The sequence below is a fragment of the Polyergus mexicanus genome, unplaced genomic scaffold (assembly GCF_030449975.1).
Source record: "Polyergus mexicanus isolate NDT 795.1 unplaced genomic scaffold, iyPolMexi1.0 SCAF_8, whole genome shotgun sequence".
In the NCBI taxonomy this organism is placed as follows: Eukaryota; Metazoa; Arthropoda; class Insecta; order Hymenoptera; family Formicidae; genus Polyergus; species Polyergus mexicanus.
Genome location: NW_027223328.1, coordinates 5,483,208 through 5,504,465, shown reverse-complemented (window position 1 = coordinate 5,504,465; position 21,258 = coordinate 5,483,208). Strand labels below are relative to the sequence as shown.

At 38.3% G+C, this 21,258-nt stretch overlaps 3 protein-coding genes across 3 annotated transcripts; 1 reads left to right on the top strand and 2 right to left on the bottom strand.

The window, feature by feature from the left end:
• Nucleotides 1–891: 891 nt before the first annotated feature.
• Nucleotides 892–3,018, top strand: LOC138935824 (uncharacterized). The gene has a single exon (XM_070300652.1). The coding sequence runs from the start codon at nt 892–894 to the stop codon at nt 3,016–3,018; it is 2,127 nt and encodes a 708-aa protein (XP_070156753.1).
• A 10,203-nt stretch (nt 3,019–13,221) lies between these two features.
• Nucleotides 13,222–13,722, bottom strand: LOC138935823 (uncharacterized). The gene has a single exon (XM_070300651.1). It carries the CDS (start codon nt 13,720–13,722, stop codon nt 13,222–13,224), a length of 501 nt encoding a protein of 166 aa, XP_070156752.1.
• A 1,152-nt stretch (nt 13,723–14,874) lies between these two features.
• Nucleotides 14,875–18,481, bottom strand: LOC138935821 (uncharacterized). The gene is made up of 2 exons (XM_070300650.1): nt 16,091–18,481; nt 14,875–15,876 (listed from the first exon to the last, which is right to left on the bottom strand). The coding sequence occupies exons 1-2, from the start codon at nt 18,479–18,481 to the stop codon at nt 14,875–14,877; spliced, it is 3,393 nt and encodes a 1,130-aa protein (XP_070156751.1).
• Between the last annotated feature and the right edge of the window lie 2,777 nt (nt 18,482–21,258).

Genomic DNA, 21,258 nt, shown 5'->3' with positions numbered 1-21,258 from the left:
ATTAAATAAATAAAATAATAATTAATATATTAAAAAATAAATATAATAATATTTTGTAAATATTTCTACATATTTTTATAATACTTTTTGATATTTATATACAATAAATTTTTATTTGTTAAATTTAAAATCACAAAAATATTTATCAAATATTTTGATAAATATTTATATACTATATTTTGTTTATATACAAAATATGTATAAAATATTATTTATATAATATTTCCAAAAATAAATAGTAAAAAATATTTATGAATATTTATCATATTATAAATATTGTGTGCTGTCTGGGATCTTGAAATGAGATGAATGTATTCGCTCATTGAAAAAAAAATGAAAAAGAGAAAAAAATTATATGAAGTGTACCATAATTCGCGCCACAAAGCAACACTCAAGCAACATAACGCAGCTTAAGGCGCGTTCCACTCAACAACCGCAACGCTCGCGAGCATCATCTGTCTTTATTCAACTTTTGGTGAACAACAAGGATGAAATGATACCGTGAGCGTTGCGGTCATTAAGTGGAACGCGTCCTTATTCGAAAATCGTTTTGGTGGTATAATATCCCGCTATACATTTTCGTTCCCGCCAAGATAAAAATGACGTGATATTATACTGCCAAAACGATATTCTCGGATAGGCTGCGCCATGATGCTCGAGTTCATGATTGGTCGTAATCTTACAGTTATAGTGCACACGTGCACAGGCCGCGAGCCTCGATTATTCTCAGTTCGATCGTTGCAGTGATTAGTGGTGTGCAATAAACGATAGTGAACGAAGAATATTGAGAAGATTGTAATATTGCAGGAAGAGTGTAATATTGCAAGATATTGAGCAGAGACTGGAGAAATTACGTCGCTTGCAGTAATATCATCGAGAAAACACGTAAATATGAAAACAACAAAGTTAAAATCAACTATGTCGCGAAAATTTTTGTACAGTTTATCCACAAGACAACGAAGTAGAATCATGTACGAAATTAGACAAAATTTACGTTTGCAATATCGTTTAAAATGCAAAACTGCCATTAAAGAATTGAATAACAATCGTGATATTGAAGATGCTCCTAGTCCATCAATTATTGAATGTTGTAGCTCTTTTGCAAATATTATAAATGATACTTACAATTACGGGCGTGATATTAATATAGAAGATGATGGAGTTTCTTCTTCTGTTTCTGATGCCAGTGATACAGTTTCATCATCCTTCAAAATTACTTCCATGGAATCTTTCCGCGAACGTTTAGCATCTTGCTTTGTAAATAATAATCTAACGCATATGCAAGGTAACAGCATATTATCTCTTCTTCGAACACATCCCTGTTTTAATAAATTACCGAAAGATGTTAGAACGCTTCTCGATACACCACGTACACGTGCTGTCGTGTCTAATGTAGAACCAGGAGAATATATCCATTTTGATGTAGAAGCAGGTATTATTAAATATCTTTCACATATTTCCATTACATCTATGGTTAATCAATTGGAACTAGATTTCAATATTGACGGATGTAGTTTAGATAAATCAGGTAGCATTCAATTCTGGCCAATCCAATGTAGAGTTGCAAATATACAACATGCAAGGCCAATAGTAATTGGAATTTATAAAGGTACGCATAAGCCAATTGATCTCAATATTTTCCTGGAAAAATTCATTGCGGATATTAAAAAAATCATATATAGTGGAGGTATTAATTTTCATGGTAATAAGATACCAATACGATTAAGATGTTTCATAGCTGACGCACCTGCTCGAGCTTTTATTTTGAATCATCGTAGTCATGTATCGTGCCAGCCTTGTTCCAAGTGTAAAGTCTCTGGAATACGTCATAAAGGTCGTTATGTTTTCAATGGCATTAATTATCCTCTTCGTACAGATGAAGAATATATCAGGTGTTTAGATGAAGATCATCATAAAGAGGGTAGAAGCCCATTATCAATGCTTCCAATAGGTATGGTTTCACAAGTTTCTTTTGAGTACATGCACCTTGTATGCTTGGGCGTAATGAAAAAACTCTTGTCTGCATGGATATACGGAAAATATTCACGTCTGTCGAAGTTATCAGGAAGATCCATCTATATTATGTCTACAAGACTAAATAATCTTAAAGAATATTGTCCATCTGATTTTGCAAGACGTCCCAGATCTCTCGATATATGTTCCAAGTATAAAGCGACAGAATTTCGCCAATTTCTTCTTTATACAGGCCCAGTTGTAACGTACGGTGTATTAGAGGAACGATTATATAAGCATTTTTTATTCTTACACGCAGCAATAAGAATCATGGTCTGCAATTCATCGCCTAGACAACACTTAAGCTTTGCAGAACTTGCGCTACAAAAATTTGTTTATAGAAGTGAAGCTCTATATGGTCCAACATTTAATACTTACAATGTCCATGGTCTTCTTCATCTTATCAGCGATGTGAGACGTTTTGGTTGTTTAGATTCATTTTCCGCATTTCCTTATGAAAATAATATGTCAATTTTCAGGAAATATTGTAGGAAACCAGGTGTACCTCTCCAACAGTTTTTTAATAGAATGGCAGAGATAGAAGTTCATGGAATAAGCAATAATCAAGATGTTGATTCGTCTATTCGTGTATCTATGCCGCATAATAATGATAATAATTGTATTCAATATCATAAAATTAAATTTAATAACATATCATTAGGTACAGATGTACGTGCAAATTGTTGCATCTTACGTGATGGATCGATCTGTATCGTCTTTAATATTGTTGTGGATAATAACTCCTTTCGTTTGGGTGTTAAAAAATTTTTGGAGATTCATGATTTTTATGACATTGGCATGGTATCTTCTATTTTTCAAATATATAAGTGCGCTACGTTAAACAGCGAAATTTTGTATGTTCATCCAGATCAAGTCCATGCAAAATGTTACAGGATGCCTTTTCCTAACAGCACATCGACGGATGATAACGACAGTAACGGAGAAAATAATTTGGAAATATTGCAATATATTGTCGCTGTTATTATACACAGCGAGAAGATGTAAGATGTATCTATGCTGTAAACTATTCATTTTTATTTTTACAGGAATTGCATACAGGGAACATGTTCTCTTTTTCTTGCCTCTTTCTTTCATATTTTTCTCTCTTTTGCTTTCTAATTTTGTCGCTCTTACATTTTTTCCAAAAGTGGTGAGAGAAAATACTGTAATATTTTCTGTTATATTTATATTTTCCTTTCTTCTTATATTTCTTATATTTCCCGTTGTGTTGCTTTTTATAGATAATGCATATTATATCTATCTCATTATATTATATATATCTATATTTTATGTTTCTTTACTCAATTTGATGTTCGAATTTCTCTTCTTTAAATATCTTCTAACATCTCTTGATAATTTGTTCTATACTGAATTGCACTTGACTTTGAAAAGCATTTTGTACATTCATTTAAAACAAAAATATAAACATATTAACTGAAAAAAAATGTTATGTGAAACGGTAAGAGTTATTGCATAAAATATTTTCTATTTAATTAAGTTAGAAGCTACTTTTTGAAAGAAAAAAATAATCATAAATATTGTAAAATTGCTTCTTTTAAAAAAAATCAGTAATTAACAAATATTTATTATGAAAATCATTTTATATAAATTTATTAAGAATTTTTTTTTCTTATACATCTTATATATCTGAATATAATTAATGTAAAATACATTTGTTACATATTATATACAATTTATCATTTACTAATATATATTTTAATTTATAGGGACTTACAGATGGATAGGCCGAAGCGCATTATTTCTAAACCGTTGCGCTATCAGACAACTTCTTCGGACGAAAGTCCGAAACGAAGAAATACCGCATCAACAACTAGCGAGATTGATATTGACAAGGACATCGACGATTTGAGGAAGATTGGACAAAATATGGCGAACAAAATGAATTATTTTTTCCCTCGATCACATACACTACAAAACCAAACATCATACACACGCGCAAACATTTCAAAACAAATAAATGAACCACATACAAATGCTGAATTATACACAGAATTTCAACCATCAAAAAATATTAGATATAATAGAAATAATAATCAAGCACACAAAGATATTCAATCACCTACAAACATTGGAACATATAGCGTAAACAGTCAAGCACAAACAGATATTCAATCACATACAAACATTGAAGCACACGATATAAACAGTTAAACATATATAGATTTTCAACCACACACAAGCGTTAAAGCATACAGTACAAATAATCAAACATACACTGATATTGAACCGCACACAAGCTTTCAAGCATATAACACAAGCAGTCAAACACACACCGATATTCAACCACACACAAGCATTCAAGAATACAATACACACAGATATTCAACCGCATACCAACATTCAATCATGCAGCATAAATAATCGAGCACACTCAGACATTCAACCGCACACAAGCATTCAATCATGTACTATAAACAATCAAGCACACATAAACATTCAACCGCATACAATTCTAACAAATTCACATACATCTCAAAACACTTGTGCTGCTAATGTGTCACAGGTGTCACATATATTACACACATATCCTTCCACACATAATAACACATCAAACATAGCAACTAGAAAAGCAATGTACACTAATGATACATTCTTTGAGTTACAGGATAATACGGCAACATTATCTCCCCAGGACAGTGTATACACTCGAAGACAGGCTCATCAAGGATCGGCTCATGGTCAGCGTACCTTAACACACGCTGAAACAAGAGACAATGGGTAAATTCAAATATTTATTTGTACAAAATAAATCATTGTATAAATTTAATAAAAATACTGATTCTATATAATAATGAAAGTTACAGTAATATCTGATGTTTAAAGTTACCTATAAATGTTATTCAATCTTTGCAGAAGAATGCATAGCTGCATAGAATGTGTAGAGGCAGAGCTGAAGTAAGTGTCAAATATGTGTCGTATTTATTAATATGTGACATCTCTATTATGACATCCTAATATGTAATTATTTGTTTATAGACGAATGAATACTTTGTTGGAAAAAGTATTAAAATGTGTGCAGCATCGTCATCAACCAACACATAAGCCAGCTATCCTCCCGAAATCATCTGCAACACAAATGGATACATTTGAAAGAATTGACGAGGAAGGTTATTCTGACGTCGTAAGTAAACGAGAAACGTGTATGCTTTTTATAATTTTTATATAATATATATATTTTTATTTATAATTTTTACTTACTTTGTTTAGGTCAATTACTTGAATTATATCAGCGGCTTCAATTTGAAAGAGGCTATAAATCTTTGTTTTAAGGAAACTATAAAAGATTCCTTAACACCATTGTTTACTTGGTGGGGCCGCGAGGAAGGACGATCTTTATATAATGCACGTCTCACTATGGCTATTTACGGTACAATTTTTTCTATTTATGTACATATATAATTGTTATAACATTATTGCGAATCCCATTAACAATAATGTATCTTGTGTTCTTTAGAGGCTGTATGTTCTAACCAACACTTCCAGAAACCGACTCGGTCGGAGTTTCAACGACTCTTTCGAGAAGCTCTCCGGACAGCAAAAGAACGACTGAGGCACAGAATGCGAGATCCATGCACGCGGCCAATCAATCCCGAGAGAAGAATAAACTTATGGAATGATGAGGAGCCGGAAGAAAATGCCGTTGAGCAAGGACCCACGAGAAACGATGAAGATTGAAAAATACTTCGCACTTTATTTATACAGGTTTGTTAATAGATATTATTTAAATGATATCGTATGAGTATGTTACGTATCGATATTTACATGAGTATGTTGTGTATGAGTATGTACGTATCGATATTTGTATGTTGCGGGCTATCGATATAAAGAATGGATTAAGGACCTCAGCATAATAAAAGGAATAAGGAATAGGGAATAGAGAACAGAGAACAACCGCAGTGGAGGGAATGCGCACACAAATGCGCGCCCTCTGTAGAAAGAAGAGAGATATTACATGGGAGGCCTATGTTTGTCTCTTTTGCTAGCATGTCTTTGATGATTTATTTCTGGAGTGGGACAAAATTACCAATGAGATATTAGTAAAAGAAAAACATAGGCTTCCTATGTAATACTTCTTTTTTTACAGCGAACGCGCATTTATTTATTGCAATGTTCAGTCCATTCTATATGTCGATGTGGAGATTTCTCCAGGCCGCGTTTGGAAATATCACCTGTGTGTACACGAGCGTTGTTTTATCTTTGTTATTTAATAAAAGTTGAACAAAGTTAGAACGCTCGTCTGCATACGGGTGATGTTTCCAAACGCAACCCCGATTGATCAATCGTGATATAATAAAAATCCTCTCTTTAAGGGCCACTGCACAAGTTTTTCCGTAACGTTATGTTAAATACTGATCGTAAACTTAGATTTGTATGTAATCTTAAATTCATCCGATTTTCTTTGTGCGTTGACTGAAGTTTAAGATTACGTACGAATCTAAAAGTTACGGTCAGTACTTAACGTAATGTAACTTATTACGGAAAAGGTTGTGTGGTAGCCCTAAATATAGTTGTATTCTAATGAAAAAATATTGTAAATAATATATTAAAACATTTTAATTGCTAGAAAACCATGTGGAAGATGTCTGCACCAGATAGTAAGAAGAAATAGGCACTTTAACTGATAATAAGAAGAAGAAACCAATCGGCACTTTTCAGTGCCACTTTAAACAATTTCGTTGGATCATTCCGGATAATCGGCACTTTTCAGCGCCAGTTTTCTATCAACGTGGTTTAAACTTATTATTTATTAATTTACAAGATGATACACTCTAAATATAATTTTTCTATCTTTCTCAGATTTTTTGCTTTTTTTCACCAACGAGAGTACATCCCATTTCAAGATATAAGTAATATTAAAATTAATTGTTATTTATTACTGTTATTTAGTTATTGCTCTTATTGAAGATTAAAATTTATTGTTATTTATTATATATATTATATATATATTATTTTGTTATATATTTATTTTATCTTGTGTTTTATTTTTTGTTTATATATTAAGTCTATTATTTTTTATATTTAGTCTATTACCTTTATATTTAATCTATTATTATCTACTATTATCTATTTTATATTAGTCTATTATTTTATATTTAGTTTATTATTTTATATTTAGTCTATTATTTTTATATTTAGTCTATTTTTTGTTTATATATTTAGTCCAATTTAATTGTAAACAAAATTTATATTAATAATATTGCTGATAATATATTAATATGATTAATAATGATGATTTATGAGTTGATCAATAATGTATTAATAACTTATTTGATGCAAAAATATTATATTGATAAAATAAAATTAGATTTCTTGTATATAATCTTGTCAATTATTTGAAAATAAAAAAATAAACAGAAAAAAATAAAATTAATAAATATCGGTATATGTCAAATTTAAATGGCTTTGGAACGCAAAATCTGTTCGGTTTTTGCTGACAATCTGTTGTCAGACTACTCTGCGCAAATCTTGCTTGATTTTTGTTACCAATTTGATGTCAGGTCATGTCAGCAAGCTTTGCTCGGTTCTTGTCGTCAATTTGCTGTCAATGTTATGTCAGCAAATTTTGCCAACAAAACACGAGCCTATCGCGGACACAGATGGCACCGGATTTGTTATCAAGTTTTGACCGGATTTGATGCCAATTTGGCGACAATTTGTTATCAAATTGCTAACTGGGTAATAAGACATTACAATTAGAAACATAGAGTATTTTCTGTTATATCTTCATAGTTTATATTATAAAAGTACATATATACAACATAGGCCTAATAATTTTCAAGTCATTAATCAATTTCTTTTATTTACAGTGGGATTTTTACACTAGAAATAATGCATTTTTGGGTCTACGCTGGGATAACTATTGTGCAACTACAGTATGAGGTAATTTTTTAAAGTATTGTGTTTTCTATTCATTCAATCTAAAAGAAGACTGAATTGTGATGATGACAGTTATGCTGATAACATTGCTTTACGAACGAGATCTTAATGTCTATCTAACGTTGCCTATTTAATATTATATCATTTTCATTTTAAGCAGGCGAAAGTAATAGATCGGCACTAATTTGCAAACCAGGGATCCAGCTTGCATTGAATAATGAAAATCGTTATTATCTACTTAGATATAAAATAGAAATTAAATTCCATATATAAATCTTTAATTTTATAAATTATTTAAATTTTTCTATATATATTACATTAATATATGTTATTAATATTATATATTTATATGTTATTAATACAAATGTCAGAAAATGACGTCTTGTGAATGTGATATATCAACTATTGACGCCATTTTCGGATTTTATGAGACCCAGCTTAGGACATCTAATTGATCATTTTGTGACCAAAATTTACCGTCATTTTTCCACTTGGGTTTGAGATCCTTTAAACTCATTTAAATGCACCATTTTATATGAATGGCCAAAAGTTACAGATTCTGCTCGGTTTCTGCCATCAATCTGATGTCAAATCATGTTAGCAGGTCCTGCTCGGTTTCTGCTGCCAATCTGCTCTCAGATTCTGTGAGCAGGCTCTGCTGGCAGATCATTAGCCTAATGCGGACATAACAGATGCCAAATTGCTAGCAAGAGCTGAGGAAATCTGTTGCAAATCTGCTGGCATATTGCGCGCATTTTGCTTACTGGGTAAGAGACTAATAGATATTAAAATATTCATGAAGCTTGATGTATTATGACTTATAACTTTATCATTTGAAAATTTTTTGTGTAAATCCATTTTTCATTTCTTAAGCTGCGTTCGCTTTGAAAGTTTGCACAAAGCTTTTTAATATATTTTAAAAAGTGAGTTTATATTGATTTATTATATTATGTTATGTTTATATATAGAAATTGCTGGCTATCTACCCTGAAATTGAACGTTTGCTTCTATCAAAGTAAATGACTAATTTCATAGTAAAACATTTTTCTCAAATAAATGTTGTGCGGCAAGAAACGATGTGATAGCCAATAAACTTTTGGCTCTTGCGGAAAATGGCACATTGATTGGCTACTGCGTCGCATCTTACTGCGCGGCAAGCCTTTTTACGTCTTAAACCCGAATCATACTAGCGGCTCGCGGCTGCGATTGCGATTGCGTTTGTGATTGTAATTTGCTACGCTTCAATCATACTTGCAATTAGTGCTTTCTGATTGACTGAGGCAATCGCAATCGCAGCCGCAAGCCGCTAGTGTGATTCGGGCTTTACACCCAAGAGCCAATAATGAAATCGCTTTTGTTTCTTCTTCACGCAGCTCACGCTAACGATATTGGCCATCCATTAGCTGCATTCTTTGTCTTTAATCCGCCATGAGGCTACGAGGTAGTGAAATAGCTGAGATAATTTGTAGTTGTTTAGAAATAATATATCGATCGCATAAAGTTGAAGTACTTAAAAAATTTATTATAAATATGTACGCATTAGTAAAATTTTACGATGGTATTTATTATGTGTGCAACTCTAATCGAATAACAACTAAAGATATAACAAAAGTTAGGTATAGCGACAAACAATATTACGCAGCAAGAATTATAGCGAAAAAGTTAAATATTTTATGTTTCATATTGTTAGCATTCATATTATTATTATTATTATTATTATTATCATCGTTAGTATTCATATTATTATTATTATTATTATTATTGTTAGTATTCATATTACATTATAAATATGTACATAAATCCAGAAGTGAATAGTTATTTGTAATACCATTATTTTTACGATACTTTTTTCGGTAATGAATTGGTAACAGTGTTTAAATTATAACGCTGTAAGTATCTGTGTCTATTTCTCAATTTTTAAGATTTTTATCTTAATAATGAAAAAAGTAACGGCTCATTAGTTTTCGAATAAAAGTTGAATAACGATAAATGCGATTGTTCACGATATATTGAAATAAATACATTTTAACTGAATACATTTTAACCAGAAATTTTTTTGATATTACAGATAAAAAAGATATATTGCAAGAAATTAAAAATAATATTTTAACAAATAAACCACATATATTATGTAACAGAACTGATTTGGATATGGGTAAAAAAAAAAACAATGAGTCTGTGATGCAAAACAAAGATTGTAATATTGAGATGACCGATGTTGCATCAAATACCGGTGAGTGTGCATAAGTTCCCAATTATTTTTTTAGAAATCGATATAAATGTGTTAATCTGTAATAAGTTTTGTAGTTTTCAAGAATTGTTTAACATACATTGCGTCTATAAAGAACCCCGTACTAATCATATGGAAAATCTGTCCCGGTCAAATCAATTGGTTTTTACATATGTTGTAGCTTATGATCTATTGAACAAAAGTTGTAATAGGCACAAAGCTCAATAATGGACAGTTATCGAGTTATAACCAGTCAAACATAAAAAATTCGGACTGTAATTCGGAATAGTCAAATCTCGGAAGGTGTTCGGGAGTCGACCTCGACGAAGTCGCCCGAATCTTTAGAGACGCTCAGAAATGAGCGAGAAGCAGTGTGTTACGCGAATCCGTAGATCCGCTGGAGGATAAGGAGAATGAGAAACGATTTGAATGCGGATTGTTTTGATTATTCGTTTATTTAGAATAATCGGAGCGAGCGACGGCACGTATTCCGCATCTCCGACGGATATCTTCAAAATGTCCTGTTAATGACTGCCTTCAACGCGTATCGGAAATCTTGTAGAGCTTCTTGCTAGAAGCTCTCGCGAGAACGGATATCTTGCACGCGGCCGCCGGATGTTGCTTGGCGCGAGGCAGAGGACATTCGCGGAACGGTGAACGCGCGTCGACTCTCGGACTCCAAACGCTTAACACTCACAAACTCGATAAGTACATAACAGGTAGGAATACAGACACTGAGGCGTCTTTCGCACTGAGTTCAATTCTCGATAGTCTGCTAGAATGTCGGTTGAGAATTTCCAGCGAGAATGACTAAATCGCATATGACACGAGCGAGATTAAACAAAACAGCGCGAAGTTCACAATAAGTAGCGCGAGACGACACGAGCGAGAATATGACACGAGAGAATATCATACGAGAGAGTATGAAACGAGAAATTATGATCGATTGCTATCGACCAGCTCGAATCGTCGTAAGCGGCAAACTCTTCGGACCGATTTTGAGACGAGTACTCCCACTGAGTAAGCGACACGAGCTCGAATGTGCGAAAGAATATCATACGAGAAATGATGATATTCGAAACTATGATCGATTGCTATCGACCAGCTCGTATCGGTGTCAGCGTAAGACTAAATCGACCGACCGTTTTTGAGACGAGTACTTCCACTGAGTAAGCGACACGAGCTCGAATGTGTGAAAGAATATCATACGAGAAATGATGATATTCGAAACTATGATCGATTGCTATCGACCAGCTCGTATCGGTGTCAGCGTAAGACTAAATCGACCGACCGTTTTTGACTCGCGCTCTGCCGATGTGAATAACAAGTTTTTCCGATTTCGAACCTTCGAGAACTAGCTGTTTGTCACAGTTTTTCATTCTAAAAGGAATGCGATCACGCGCCTTTTTCTTTGTTATGATCAAGCGATCACGCGCCGATCGGCTGATCGCGACGATGCTTACTCTCGCTCGTGTTTTTATTTCTCGAGGCAATCGTGTTAATTTAACGGCGACGTTCGCCGATTGAAATTTAGGCATTAAATGTTTCAATTTTGAACATACCGCCCGCCTTGGAACGATAGTTCCAAAATAATCGGGATAACAATGGCAGTAAACGATGAGTGGCCTTCACTTGGACACAGTACAATTGGACACGGTGCAAATGGACACGTTACAAATGGACACGAGATTGTGCACACGGTTCAATTGGACACAGTGCATTTGGACACAGTAATTTTGGATACAGTAGCTTTTGGACACATAAGAAAATACGCATCGTTTACTTAGACACCGCTCAATTGGACACTGTTCATTTGGACACCGTTCGTTTGGACACAGAAAGATGCGCACCGTTCATTTGGACACCGTTCGTTTGGACACCGTTATTTGCCCACCGTTCGTTTGGACACCGTTCATTTGCCCACCGTTCGTTTGGACAACGTTCATTTGCCCACTGTTCGTTTGGACACCGTTCATTTGCCCACCGTTCGTTTGGACACCGTTCATTTGCCCACCGTTCGTTTGGACACCGTTCATTTGTCCACCGTTCGTTTGGACACCGTTCATTTGTACACAGAAACATGCGCACTGTTTGTTTGAATATGTAACAGATGGAGAGAAATAAAAATCATTTTGGGAAAATATAATCAGTATTCTTATAACACTTTATACTGGTAAATCTATGTAAAATATGAAATCGTGAAAAGGAGATACATTTGAAGGTTATAATATCTGTCAAAATAAAATATATTCATACTTATATATCTCTGATACTGATGTCATTAATTTTACATTGCTTTTAGCACTTTGTTTAGCCTTTCGCATATTTGGATGTCATGCATGGATACAGTGGGTTCCGCCCCCCCTGCGGGGGGGCTCCACTTCCGGAAGATATAACCTAACCCAAACCTATTTCTTATTTAAAACAAAAATTTGGTGTGGATTACGTTGTATAACTTAAATCAAATTTTGGTGTCCAAACGAACGGTGTCCAAACGGACGGTGGGCAAATGAACGGTGTCCAAACGAACGGTGGGCAAATGAACGGTGTCCAAACGAACAGTGGGCAAATGAACGGTGTCCAAACGAACGGTGGGCAAATGAACGGTGTCCAAACGAACGGTGGGCAAATAACGGTGTCCAAACGAACGGTGTCCAAATGAACGGTGCGCATCTTTCTGTGTCCAAACGAACGGTGTCCAAATGAACAGTGTCCAATTGAGCGGTGTCCAAGTAAACGATGCGTATTTTCTTATGTGTCCAAAAGCTACTGTATCCAAAATTACTGTGTCCAAATGCACTGTGTCCAATTGAACCGTGTGCAAAATCTCGTGTCCATTTGTAACGTGTCCATTTGCACCGTGTCCAATTATACTGTGTCCAAGTGCACCACTCCCGTAAACGATAAGAGCGCACGCCACGAGTAACATGAGACACATGAGCGAAAAGACTACAAGTTACGCGACGTGGTTTGACGCGCTGAATTTGCCGCCCGCCTTGGCGGAATGACGCTCGCATTTTGACAATTTTGATCTTAATATTATGAATTACAATAAATGGAACGCAACGCAGCGAAGGTTTCTAATTGCTCGTTGCCTCACTATTGACCGGTAAAACGCACAATTTTACGATCGGTCTTTTAAATTCGGAGGTGGCCGTCTTTACGGTGACGACCCGTACGAGGTCGTCGGAGCCGGGATGACATTGTGTCACTCGACCCAACTCCCATTTGCAGGGGGGTAAGAGCGGATTTCTCAACAGAACGAGTTGCCCGGTTTTGATCGGCGGCTTGACCTTTCGCCACTTTGCTCTTTGTTGTAACGTGTTTAAATAATCGTTACTCCATAACTTCCAAAATCGCTCGGTAACGTTTCGGACGAGCTGCCACCTCGAAAGCCGATTTTCGTGGAGATCGAGCAATGATGGTTCCGGGTTTACAGTAAGCGCTGATCCGACCAGGAAGTGGCCGGGGGTCAGACTTTCGTAATCCTCAGGCGTATCTGAAAGGGGCGCAATCGGCCTAGAATTGAGACACGCTTCGATTCTGCATAGTAAAGTCGAGAATTCCTCGAATGTGAGCATGTGATTCCCCAAAACGCGACGCAAATGAGTTTTGACGCTCCGTACGCCCGCCTCCCACAATCCGTCGAAGTGTGGGGCGGAGGGAGGAATAAAATTCCACGATATTTTATCGGAGGCCGTTAAGTTCAAGAAATTCGGATTTCGTACTGCTGACCGGTACGCGACGGTCATTTCTCGGTCCGCTCCGACGAACGTGGTCCCGTTGTCCGAATACATTGATTGTGGTAGACCGCGGCGAGCGCAAAATCGAGAGTAAGCATTTAAAAATGCTTGAGTGGAATAGTCGCTTACTAACTCCAAATATATTGCTTTTGTCGCAAGGCAGATAAATAGTGCGATATATGCTTTACGCGACGTAATACCTCGTCCAGCGGAAGCGCGAACCTGCACGGGTCCTGCGTAATCCAGGCCGCAATGCAAAAAACAGCGGACTGTCGCTGTCACGCGAGTTTCGGGAAGATCTCCCATCATTTGTGTGGGAGTCGCGGCTCGTTCGCGAGTACATACAACACATTTGTGAATGACAGACTTTACCATGTTACGAGCGCGAAGTATCCAGAAATCGCGACGCAGAATATTTAGCGTGAGTTGCGGTCCGGCATGTAACGCTCGTAAATGAGTTTGATTCACGATCAATGTAACGAGAGGATGAGATGAGAGAAGCGTCGGATGTCGAACTGACGTTGGCAACGGAGCTTTGTTAAGTCGTCCACCCACGCGTAGAATCCCGTCCCGATCGAGGAACGGTCGAAGTGAGAGAAGTGAACTTCTCGACGAGAGACTCTTATTTTTTGAAAGCGCGTTTATTTCCGTCGGAAATAATTCAGCTTGAATTTTCTTAATCCAGAAAAGTCTGGCCGTGTTACAATCGGATGTAGAAAGAGCGATGCTTCTCGATGCTGGATATTGAGACGACAGGAGCGAGAACGTCGACGAGCGGTTACGATTACACAAGCTGATAAATTTAAGTATATACGCGGTGACGCGAATAAGTTTGGGCCAAGATGAATATCTTGAGGCGAGGTCCCACGTAACGTGAGGTTGAGAGCATTGAAGAGAATTAATTTTTTCTTCAAGAGTGGCTTCCGGTGAAAAATACGATTCGTTGCGCGGCAATTAATCGGAAGTGGATTGTAACGATGGAGGGCCTTGCTACCATAGCTCCCGATGAATAATTTCATCGCCGTATATTCCGCGCGAAGCGCAATCCGCGGGGTTTTCCTCCGTTGGCACGTGTCGCCATTCGACGTCTGGAAGACGAGTTTGAATGTCGTTTACGCGATTTGCGACAAAAGTCTTCCATCGGGATGGAGGTTGACTTACCCACGCGAGCACGATCGTAGAATCTGTCCAGCAATAACACGAAAGATTTTTGTAACCGTTCGATTCGCGAACAAACTCGACAAGTCGCGAGAGTAACACGGCTGCGGATAATTCCAACCGTGGTATACTGAGAGGTTTTAACGGCGCGACCTTTGATTTTCCGACGAGCAGCGTTGTCGTTATGTTGCCTGCTGACGAAATGGTTTTAAGATAGACGCATGCGGCATAGGCATATGTAGATGCATCAGCGAATCCGTGTATTTCGGCGTGATTTGTGTCCGATCCGAGACCGACCCAGCGCGTTATTCGCGAATTACTGAGATGCGAGAGCCGAGAGTAAATTTCTATCCATTTAGTTATGTGTGGCTCGGAAATAGCATCATCCCAATTGATTTTTAGTCGCCAGAGTTGCTGCATGAAGATTTTCGCGGTAATCGTAACCGGAGTGACCCAGCCGAGTGGATCGTAGAATTTGGCGATCGCGGACAAGATCTTACGCTTGGTCTCTGGGACATTATCCGTCAATGATACGCGAAATTCAAACGTATCGTTTGTCGGATTCCATCCGATTCCGAGTATTTTAATTTGTTCGTCTTCAGCCAGAGGTTTTTTCGTTGCTAAACCGTGATCCGCTCTGTCGATATCCTCAAGAAGAGAGGGTGAATTGCTAGCCCATTTCCGTAATACGAATCCGCCGCGTTTTAACATTGAGTTTAATTGATCGCGCGCTTGCCGAATTCGAGTCGTATCGTCCGAATAGCAAGTCGTCGACATAAATGTTATCGCGTAGGATAGAAACCGCGAGCGGAAATTGCTGACCTTCATCTCGGACTAATTGTTTTAATACTCGAAGGGCAAGAAAGGGCGCACAGGCCATTCCATACGTCACCGTGAGAAGTTGATAGTCGATAAGCGATTCCGATTGCGATCGTTTCCACAGAATAAGCTGATAATTAGTATCGCGGGGATCGACCAGAATTTGGCGATACATTTTCGCGATGTCGCATGAATACACGTACTTATAGCGTCGCCATTGTAATATTACCGACATGAGATCGGTTTGTAATTTAGGACCAGCGTGTAAGTGGTCGTTTAGAGATGTGCCGTTTGACGTAACGCTTGAAGCGTTGAAAACTACGCGAAGACGCGTGGTTGAGCTGCTTTCCCGGATCACCCCGTGATGCGGGAGGTAGACAGCTGGTTCTATGTCACCTTGCGGCATCGGCACTGGCCGCATGTGCCCAAGACGTTCATATTCGGAAATAAAGTCGAAATATTCTTTCGCGACCTCGGGTTTATCGCGGAGTCTCCGGACTAGCGAATTTAACATTTTTTCGGCTCGAAATCTTGATTTACCAATATTGATTGGAGGGCTCGTTTTGAACGGCAGGCGCACAATGTACCGGCCGTCGGAGTCGCGATAATGCGTCGAGCTGAAATGTTCTTCACATTGTTTTTCTTGCGGCGTAAGAATTGATTGTCGTGGGAGTTCTTCAATCTCCCAAAAGCGACAAAGTTCCTCTTCGAGAGAGGGAGAGCTTATAGTATGATGAGCGGAAATGCTACCGCGATCGCAATGACCGAAAGTCATTGTCGATTGAGAGGGATCGTTCCTCTCGAGCGACGTGAGAGGTCCCGAGATTATCCATCCGAAAATGGAATTCTGAGCGAATGGTTGCCCGACGCTTCCTCTGCGAATACCGTCGCGAATGATATCGCTATAGAGATCGGCTCCGATTATGATATTTATAGGATCGGAACTTGTCGGATCCGAATCTGCTCGCGGTAAGTCGGAGAGGTACGACAGTGACGAGAGATCTACGTGTCTTCTCGGGGTGTAAGAGGTTAGCGACTTTAGAATGAGCGCGGTTGTGGACAGCGACGGAGCGAGAGATTTCCGATGAGAAATAAAGATGTGTGTCGCATGTTGAAAAGTCCCCGCGTTTATCCCGCCGACGGCGGAAACGGAGATCGGCATGCGAATTCGTTTTAAGCGCAAGATTTGCGCTAAACTTTCCGAAATGAATGTCATTTCAGAGCCCTGATCGAGGAGAGCTCGAACGACAGCGGTGCGGCCCGACGGACTGCGAATTGTTACCCAGGCCGTCGCCAAGAGCGCGGGTTTCCGTCGTCGCATTACAGTTGAGGCGCTTAACGAATTTACCTCCGGCGCCGCATCCGACGCTTGAGGCGACGAGCAATTAGAAGGTGCTTTTTTCAAAGCACTTGAGCTAGAGTCCGAGTCAACGTGTAGCATCGAATGATGCTTTTTGTGACAAACCCGACAAGAATATTTACTTCTGCATTCATGTGTGGAATGCCTTGCGCTCAAACAATTGAAACAACGTTTTTGTTGCTTGACGATATCGCGACGTTGACTCGCATTTTTGCTCACGAACGTAGGACATGCATGAATAAAATGTCGAGCTGGACACAGCGAGCACTGCGATTGTGCATTAGCGGATGCGGTTGCGGCATGAACTCGCGAGGCTGCGATTGGTTTTACACCGGGTTTAACGGCTGACACTGGAGCGGATGCCATTAAAGCGCGAGTGCGAGACTTAATAAAGTTGCTTAAAGTCTCGTACGACGGCGGGACATCTGTATTGCTTATGCTTATTTCCCATGCTTTTCGCGTTAACGGATCTAATTTTAGTACAAGGATATGAACGACAAGATCTTCCCAGAGTTCCTCCGGTTTTCTATCGAGGGCTTTTAATGATGCCATTGCGATACTAGCTTTGTCGTATAAAGTCTGCAGTTCGGTGGCAGATTCGCGCGAGATGGATGATAAGCCGAGCAATTTCGAAAGATGTTTGTTTATCGACCGCTTTTTGTCGTCGTACCGTGAGGTTAACGCTTTCCACGCTATCTCAAAATTCGCGGCCGTTATAGAAATATTCGCGATACAGTCCAGCGCGCTACCCTTAAGGCACGATGATAAAAAGTGCATGCGAGCGAAATTATTTAGATCCGAATTTTCACGAATTAGTGTCGTAAATCGATCGCGAAATTGTTCCCATTCGTCGTAATTGCCATCGAACGGAGGCAATTTAATGGGCGGAAGATGCGATAACGAAAACGCGGACGCGTCCGCGTGCAGCCTCGTCGAGGAAAGAGATGGGTTTGGACTCACGACCGGTTCCATTTCCTCCAGGATCTCCGCCATGTGATCCAGAGCATTTTGGTAGGCTGCGTAGGTCGAGTCGAAATGATTGTCTTTGAAGTAGCTAAAGGACGACCGGGTCGCTTCCGGGATCCTCTGCATTACGTCGGCATGTCCGTTAGAAAATTGAATCCAGACTTCCTTTAGCGATGAAATCCTCGAGCGCACCTTAGCTGGAGTTAGATTGCTTCTCCCGATTTTTTTGAAGTTCTCGAGGTAGCGTTCTATGGAACGCTGATACTGCTGCTGAAGTATAAAGTGCTCTGCCATCGTGAATGTATCAGAATATCACTCACTCGCGAACGGATCCTCCACACACGCTCCTATCCGGCTCGAAGGACCAATATGTTCGGGAGTCGACCTCGACGAAGTCGCCCGAATCTTTAGAGACGCTCAGAAATGAGCGAGAAGCAGTGTGTTACGCGAATCCGTAGATCCGCTGGAGGATAAGGAGAATGAGAAACGATTTGAATGCGGATTGTTTTGATTATTCGTTTATTTAGAATAATCGGAGCGAGCGACGGCACGTATTCCGCATCTCCGACGGATATCTTCAAAATGTCCTGTTAATGACTGCCTTCAACGCGTATCGGAAATCTTGTAGAGCTTCTTGCTAGAAGCTCTCGCGAGAACGGATATCTTGCACGCGGCCGCCGGATGTTGCTTGGCGCGAGGCAGAGGACATTCGCGGAACGGTGAACGCGCGTCGACTCTCGGACTCCAAACGCTTAACACTCACAAACTCGATAAGTACATAACAGGTAGGAATACAGACACTGAGGCGTCTTTCGCACTGAGTTCAATTCTCGATAGTCTGCTAGAATGTCGGTTGAGAATTTCCAGCGAGAATGACTAAATCGCATATGACACGAGCGAGATTAAACAAAACAGCGCGAAGTTCACAATAAGTAGCGCGAGACGACACGAGCGAGAATATGACACGAGAGAATATCATACGAGAGAGTATGAAACGAGAAATTATGATCGATTGCTATCGACCAGCTCGAATCGTCGTAAGCGGCAAACTCTTCGGACCGATTTTGAGACGAGTACTCCCACTGAGTAAGCGACACGAGCTCGAATGTGCGAAAGAATATCATACGAGAAATGATGATATTCGAAACTATGATCGATTGCTATCGACCAGCTCGTATCGGTGTCAGCGTAAGACTAAATCGACCGACCGTTTTTGACTCGCGCTCTGCCGATGTGAATAACAAGTTTTTCCGATTTCGAACCTTCGAGAACTAGTTGTTTGTCACAGTTTTTCATTCTAAAAGGAATGCGATCACGCGCCTTTTTCTTTGTTATGATCAAGCGATCACGCGCCGATCGGCTGATCGCGACGATGCTTACTCTCGCTCGTGTTTTTATTTCTCGAGGCAATCGTGTTAATTTAACGGCGACGTTCGCCGATTGAAATTTAGGCATTAAATGTTTCAATTTTGAACAGAAGGTATTGATTTTTTTGAAAAATGTTTGAAACAAACATAGTAGGGTTTTACAAAATCTGTTAGTTGGTGACATTGTTTGTGAATTTTGAATGACTTTGAAAAGCTCCGTGAACAAAAATCTTCCACAAAAATGCTTATTTTTTATTATATTCGTGTAGCTAAATTCGAGATGTTTTCAAAATATTTTTGATGAACCTTTTTTCTACTAAAACTTCTTGAGAACTAATATACACGATTTACCATCTCTGGTTATGAGCGTAGAGTTATGTGTAGAGCGCTCGATTCGTACAGCTAGAGCCGTCAGGCGACTCATCCCCACTGCTACACTGCGGGCGGTATACTGTGCGACTCGCGTATAGATACCCGGGGTGCCTCGCTGTTGCTGCGTATGACTTGGCGCGAGACACTACCGTGTCTCTTGATACTCTATCTGCAATCTGTGAGAAATCATATTGGTTGATATTGCTAGCGCAGGCATTGTCATCACTAAGCGTATCTATTCTAGCGTTATTGCTGCCGAATGCTATTACTTTCTAGCATTACTACGTCCGATATTGATATTATTGATATCAGTGTATTCTGTTCATTTTGGTCTCAGGAATTATTTCACCAGAAAAGTTTTTAATATCTAATCAATCTGATATTGCTACGCAATTCGATAATAAAGTATTATCATGGCTTACAGACATGGAATCCATTGTTATGTTTGCGATCGTGCTTTTCAAGCTCGACAAATGATACGAATCAATAGCGATAATAATGCAATTAAAAAACAAATCGTTGTTTTTAGGCGAACTGGGCTGGGTAAGGAGCCCATTGATATAGACAATGAAAGCTGATTATTTTTTAATTGCAATGTATCTATTGTACATGAAATAGAACAGATAGAACTTGATCCGACGTGCCTACGACTCAACGTTATTACTCAAACCCGAAATAATTCTTGTTTATTTTGCAATGCTATTGTAAATATTAGACCACTGTCGTTAGAATCCAGGGTAAATGTCTTTGTTCTGAAAAATATTTATATTCCTGAACACGTTTATTGTTGTGACCAATATTTGGATGATCGCGGATTTATTTTACAGTTACTACTGCCAGGTTTGCGATTTATTTATAGACCATATGTAATAAAAGGTCAGCAACTGCAAGTTTTCTTAGAAGCTCTTCGTAATATAGCAAATAATAATAATCGTTATGAAAACGAAAATAGTTTTACAGAGGATGAATTTAAATGTATAGCACCCATTACAAAACAACAGTTTCAAGAATTGTATACATATTACGATCCTATATTCCAAGAACGTGGTATCAGAAACGTTACTAAAAAAGATCTTTTAATTTTTTTATGCAAGCTGCGACAAGGACTGTCTGACGAATTTCTTAAAGTACTGTTTCAGTATTCCTCTAGACAAGCAGTGAGTTTAACGATTTCCAAAGTTTGGCAGTTTTTAGTAAACAGATTTGTCCCTGATAATATTGGTTTTCAAGCTATAACTCGAGAAGAGTATATAATGAGATATGTAACACCTTTTGCAAACGAATTATATAATTTTGAGCTAGCTATTCCGAAAGTAATTGCTTATATTTTGA

Bases quoted from the DNA above. Each gene is read 5' to 3' on its own strand.
- LOC138935824 (XM_070300652.1), top strand. From the start codon at position 892: ATGAAAACAACAAAGTTAAAATCAACTATGTCGCGAAAATTTTTGTAC.
- LOC138935823 (XM_070300651.1), bottom strand. From the start codon at position 13,722: ATGCTCACATTCGAGGAATTCTCGACTTTACTATGCAGAATCGAAGCG.
- LOC138935821 (XM_070300650.1), bottom strand. From the start codon at position 18,481: ATGGCAGAGCACTTTATACTTCAGCAGCAGTATCAGCGTTCCATAGAA. The intron at 15,877-16,090 runs GTAATATTACAA...TAAAACAATTAG, and splicing joins TACAAACCGATCTCATGTCG to TCCGAGATGAAGGTCAGCAA.